The sequence below is a fragment of the Ochlerotatus camptorhynchus genome, unplaced genomic scaffold, assembly GCF_037179485.1.
Source record: "Ochlerotatus camptorhynchus isolate MF236.1 unplaced genomic scaffold, CSIRO-AGI_Acam_v1.1 ptg000455l, whole genome shotgun sequence".
Classification (NCBI taxonomy): Eukaryota; Metazoa; Arthropoda; class Insecta; order Diptera; family Culicidae; genus Ochlerotatus; species Ochlerotatus camptorhynchus.
In genome coordinates this window covers 364,134-369,934 of record NW_027040941.1, presented here as the reverse complement: position 1 = coordinate 369,934, position 5,801 = coordinate 364,134, and the positions used below count along the sequence as shown (strand labels likewise).

Below are 5,801 nucleotides of genomic sequence, written 5' to 3'. Positions count from 1 at the left end.
TCAAATCTTGATATTTAATCTATTCAGTCGACCTCCTCAACGGTGGGTCCCGTTCGGCCTCCGAAGCCTCCCGCCTGTTGGCCACAGCTCGAGGGTCCTGCCGATGATCCTGCGCCCTGATGCAACCGAGTGATAATTGGACTGCACACTCGACTCAGTTCCTGCATTTTGTGATCGAATTCGTCCTTTTCGGCCATCGTATTTCCATCCAACCATCGAAGGATCTCGTCACACTTGTCCTTCACTGTGTTCTTGTCCGACTCGCTCAACTTGTCACCGGCTGATTCCAGTGACTGTTTCAACTGGAAGCAGTAACTCTCCAATTGATTTCTGGCCGAAACACGTTCTTTCTGCTTCTCGTCTTCCTCGTGGAATCTCTCCGCCTCGGCCAACATTCGATCGATGTCCGCCTGACTCAATCGACCCTTGTCGTTCTTGATTGTGATGTTCTTCTCCTTTCCGGTACTCTTCTCCTTGGCCGATACATTTAGAATACCGTTTGCGTCCAGATCGAATGTGACCTCAATCTGAGGAACGCCTCTCGGAGCTGGTGGAATGCCTGACAGGTCAAATTGGCCAAGTCGATTGTTGTCCTTGGTCATAACTCGTTCTCCTTCGAATACCTGGATTGATACTCCCGGCTGGTTGTCCGCGTAAGTCGAGAATATCTGCGTTTGCTTGCATGGAATTCGGCTGTTGCGTTCAACAAGCTTGGTCATCACACCGCCAGCTGTTTCGATTCCTAGAGATAGTGGAGCCACATCTACCAGCAGAACATCCTGAATCTTCTCGTCCTTGTCGCCACTGAGAATGGCAGCTTGAATAGCAGCACCATAAGCTACGGCTTCGTCTGGGTTGATTGACAGGTTCAGAGACTTTCCACAGAAGAAGTTCTGAAGCAATGATTGGACCTTTGGAATGCGTGTTGATCCACCGACTAGTACTATGTCATCGATTGATCTCTTGTCCATTTTGGCATCGGATAGAGCTTTCTCAACTGGTAGCAGTGTAGAACGGAACAAATCAGAGCAGAGTTCCTCGAATCGAGCTCGGGATATTTTCGTGTAATAGTCGATTCCATCGATGAGAGCATCGATTTCAATTGTGGCTTCAGTGCTGGATGACAATGTTCGCTTTGCTCGTTCACATGCCGTTCTCAGACGTCGTAGAGCACGAGGATTGGATGAGATATCTTTCTTGAACTTGCGTTTGAACTCGTCCACGAAGTGTGACACCATTCGATTGTCAAAGTCTTCTCCTCCCAGGTGAGTGTCACCAGCCGTAGATCGAACTTCAAACAGCGATCCCTCGTCGATGGTCAGAATCGAGACATCGAAGGTTCCGCCTCCAAGATCGAAGATCAACACATTTCGCTCACCTTTGAGGTTTTTATCCAACCCATAAGCCAATGCAGCAGCCGTCGGTTCATTGATGATTCTCATGACATTCAGTCCTGCAATGGCACCAGCATCTTTCGTGGCTTGACGCTGAGAATCGTTGAAATAGGCAGGAACTGTGATGACTGCATTCTTCACGCTTGTTCCCAGGTAAGCCTCAGCCGTTTCCTTCATCTTTGTCAACACCATCGAGCTGATTTCTTCCGGAGCAAACCGTTTCCTCTCGCCTTTGAACTCGACTTCGATCTTCGTTTTGCCACCATCGTTGTACACCGTAAATGGCCAATGTTTGATGTCGGCCTGAATCTTTGGATCATCGAACTTGCGGCCAATCAACCGTTTGGCGTCGAAAACTGTGTTCTTCGGGTTCATCGCCACCTGGTTCTTGGCCGCATCGCCGATCAGCCGTTCCGTGTCCGAGAATGCCACATAGCTGGGGGTGGTTCGGTTTCCCTGGTCGTTTGCGATGATTTCCACTTTGCCATGCTGGAACACACCCACGCAGGAGTATGTCGTTCCCAAGTCAATACCGATTGCAGACATTTTTACTCTTACACTGTAGTTTTGTAACACTTGATATAGAAATCACTTATAACTTGATGCACTCTTTTCAACTTGTTTCATAAATTTGTTCACTTTTGAATTTGAATTTTCTTTTAGTTCAATCGTGTTTTGTCGCTACTTGCTTGTGCTTTGCTCTCTTGTTTGGACAATTATGGGGAGAGGAGCTCGAATCGGGCGTTTATATAGGAGAAAGCGAGCAGATCGAGAACATTCGGGTGGCTTCCGTGAATGTTCGAGCACCTTCACCGAGAGTGTTCATTCGGTTTTGGTGAACCTTCGCACCGTAACTGCTACCTGATTCACGAAAATTCGATACAACACGGATGGATGCTCTGCAAAACTGCTTTCTAGAATGCCCTTCACATTTCTAGGTCAATTTATTTGAGTGTGAGAAACAAGAAGGAGAGGGAATATTTCGAGCACATAGTTCTTGTACATTCTGGTAAGGTTGTATGCGTTTTGTTGATTCATCGTTTTTGAGATCAATATTTGGAGGTGTAGTAAATAAAGGTGTTGCTGGTACTCCGTAGAGCAATCCCGGCTCAGGTGTTTTGTTTTGGTGAAAAACAGATTGTTTCTATTTTAAATTAGATCGATTGTTATTCAAAATTCCCATTAACCAACATCTCAGGAGCACTGCTATCGACTGAGCAAGGTATTGATAGCCTTGCTGTTAAACAACAAACGGTTTTAAACCAATCAATATTATACGACCTATTGCAACTCTGAAAATCGCAAACTTCGCGTATGAAGTAACATAAAAACACTTAGAATTATTATTGAAATTTTGCTTAACCGTGGGAGCATGGATGACCAATCTGAAGAGATGTCTTAAGTATTGAAGATATTATGATTTTTGAGAAGACTATTCACCACAGATATTTGATATTAGAATATATTAGAATTGAACTCGATATTAAAAAAGCCTCGAAAATAGGGGATCATTGAAATCTCATTGAAAACCTTTGAAAATTTTCCAAAATCACTAACCACGAATCGGTGTTTTCAATTGCATAGCTTAACATTCCATAATTTTCAAAATGAGATTATGCTCAAAATTATTTCAAACATACCGTGATAATGTAGGTATCACTGTAAAAACACAGAACCTTCGTGAAACACACACACACACAGACGAAGAGACGATGAGTAAACAGAGAAGATACGAGCAAATTCGAGAAACATATATACCAAAGTGCTCGAACGTTCATGGAAGCTGCTCGAATATTCTAGAAATGCTCTTATTCACTATATAACCGCCCGATTCGAGCACTTCATCTCAAAACAGTTCAAACAAGAGAGCAAAGCAGTCAAGTGAACACAACCAAAGCGTGAAAGCAAAACGCAAAATATTTTTTTTCAAAATTTGGAGCAATCAAAAAGTGTGTGAAGCATTTCTAAGTAGAAAGTGATTTATTTGGAATCAAGTGTTGAAAAAATAAACACAGTGAAACAGTAAAAATGTCTGCAATCGGTATTGACTTGGGAACGACATACTCCTGCGTGGGTGTGTTCCAAAATGGTAAAGTGGAAATCATCGCAAACGACCAGGGAAATCGAACCACCCCCAGCTATGTGGCATTCTCGGACACGGAACGGCTGATCGGCGATGCGGCCAAGAACCAGGTGGCGATGAACCCGAAGAACACAGTTTTCGACGCCAAACGATTGATTGGTCGCAAGTTCGATGATCCAAAGATTCAGGCCGACATCAAACACTGGCCGTTCACGGTGTGCAACGATGGCGGTAAACCAAAGATTGAAGTCGAGTTCAAAGGTGAAAGGAAGCGATTCTCACCGGAAGAAATCAGCTCGATGGTGTTGGTGAAGATGAAGGAAACGGCTGAGGCTTACCTGGGAAAGAGTCTGAATAAAGCCGTCATCACAGTTCCTGCTTATTTCAACGATTCTCAGCGTCAGGCCACGAAAGACGCTGGCGTCATTTCAGGCCTAAATGTCATGAGAATCATCAATGAACCGACGGCTGCTGCATTAGCATACGGTCTGGACAAGAACCTGAAAGGCGAACGACATGTATTGATTTTTGATCTGGGAGGCGGAACTTTCGATGTGTCGATTCTTACGATCAACGAGGGATCGCTATTTGAGGTACTATCAACGGCGGGTGACACTCATCTGGGAGGAGAAGACTTCGACAATCGTATGGTGTCGCACTTCGTGGACGAGTTTAAACGCAAGTACAGAAAAGATATCTCATCCAATCCTCGTGCTCTAAGACGTTTGAGAACGGCATGCGAACGAGCAAAGCGAACACTCTCATCCAGCACTGAAGCAACCATTGAAATCGATGCTCTTGTGGATGGAATCGACTACTACACGAAAATCTCCCGAGCTCGATTCGAGGAACTCTGCTCGGATTTGTTCCGTTCAACACTGCAACCAGTTGAGAGAGCTCTGAAGGATGCCAAAATGGACAAAAGTGCAATCCACGACATAGTGCTAGTCGGTGGATCAACACGCATTCCGAAAGTCCAATCATTACTCCAGAACTTCTTCTCTGGAAAGTCATTGAACCTGTCAATCAACCCAGACGAAGCTGTGGCCTATGGTGCTGCTATTCAAGCTGCCATTCTCAGTGGCGACAAGGACGAGAAGATTCAGGATGTGCTGCTGGTAGATGTGGCTCCACTATCTCTAGGAATCGAAACAGCTGGCGGTGTGATGACCAAGCTTGTTGAACGCAACAGCCGAATTCCATGCAAGCAAACTCAGATATTTACGACTTATTCAGACAATCAGCCAGGAGTATCGATCCAGGTGTTCGAAGGAGAACGGGCCATGACAAAGGACAACAATCGACTTGGTCAGTTTGACCTATCAGGCATTCCACCAGCTCCGAGAGGCGTTCCTCAGATTGAGGTCACATTCAATCTGGACGCAAACGGTATTCTAAATGTATCGGCCAAGGAGAAGAGTACCGGAAAGGAGAAGAACATCACAATCAAGAACGACAAGGGCCGCTTGAGCCAGGCGGACATCGATCGAATGTTAGCCGAGGCGGAGAGATTCCGTGAGGAAGACGAGAAGCAAAAGGAACGCATTTCGGCCAAGAACAAGTTGGAGGGTTACTGCTTCCAGTTGAAACAGTCACTGGAATCGACCGGAGATAAACTGAGTGAATCGGACAAGAAGATAGTGACGGACAAATGTGAGGAAACGCTTCGATGGTTGGATGGAAATACGATGGCCGAGAAGGACGAATTCGATCACAAGATGCAGGAGCTGAGTCGAGTGTGCAGTCCGATCATGACTCGACTGCATCAGGGCGGAGGAGGAGCATCATCGGCGGGAGCCACAAACTGTGGGCAACAGGCGGGAGGCTTCGGAGGTCATTCCGGACCCACCGTTGAAGAAGTTGACTAAGCATTATAAAATTCAATGTACAAATGAGAATTTATAATTAAGCATACTAACTTATTCTGTCGCTGTAAATAAAAGGCTTTAATTGTTACTAGTAGCATTTAAGGACAGAAGTTGCGTTTTTTATTTTAGAACTAAGATGAATCCTGTCCTTTGTATGTTCGTTGTTATTACTGAGTTTAATAAATTAAACATTCTAAATTCTTCAAGAATTTTGACTGCTTTCCGAAACCGTGCAATCTCTTGTCGGAGGCTTGGTCATATTACTCCACCTTTTCCAATTTGCGGAAGTGATTGCAAACTTTCCCCAATGATTCCGTACTTTCGGAGGTGATTCCGAATTTTTTCTGAAGAGATTCCGAACTTTTTTAAAGTTGTTCAGTACTTTGTGAAGTGATTCCAAACTTTTCTAAAATGATTCACTTCTTTTAGAAGTGGATTTAGTACTTGCGGAAGTTA

At 44.7% G+C, this 5,801-nt stretch overlaps 2 protein-coding genes across 2 annotated transcripts; one reads left to right on the top strand and one right to left on the bottom strand.

Annotated features, from left to right (window-relative positions):
• LOC135712026 (heat shock protein 70 B2) lies at window positions 1-1,973 on the bottom strand. Its single transcript, XM_065234988.1, has one exon. It carries the CDS (start codon window positions 1,938-1,940, stop codon window positions 24-26), a length of 1,917 nt encoding a protein of 638 aa, XP_065091060.1. The 5' UTR covers window positions 1,941-1,973; the 3' UTR covers window positions 1-23.
• A 1,344-nt stretch (window positions 1,974-3,317) lies between these two features.
• Window positions 3,318-5,362, top strand: LOC135712024 (heat shock protein 70 B2-like). Its single transcript, XM_065234987.1, has one exon. The coding sequence runs from the start codon at window positions 3,423-3,425 to the stop codon at window positions 5,343-5,345; it is 1,923 nt and encodes a 640-aa protein (XP_065091059.1). The 5' UTR covers window positions 3,318-3,422; the 3' UTR covers window positions 5,346-5,362.
• The last annotated feature ends 439 nt before the right edge of the window (window positions 5,363-5,801 follow it).

What these genes read in the sequence shown, in the direction of transcription:
- LOC135712026 (XM_065234988.1), bottom strand. Translation starts at nt 1,940, where the DNA reads ATGTCTGCAATCGGTATTGACTTGGGAACGACATACTCCTGCGTGGGT.
- LOC135712024 (XM_065234987.1), top strand. Translation starts at nt 3,423, where the DNA reads ATGTCTGCAATCGGTATTGACTTGGGAACGACATACTCCTGCGTGGGT.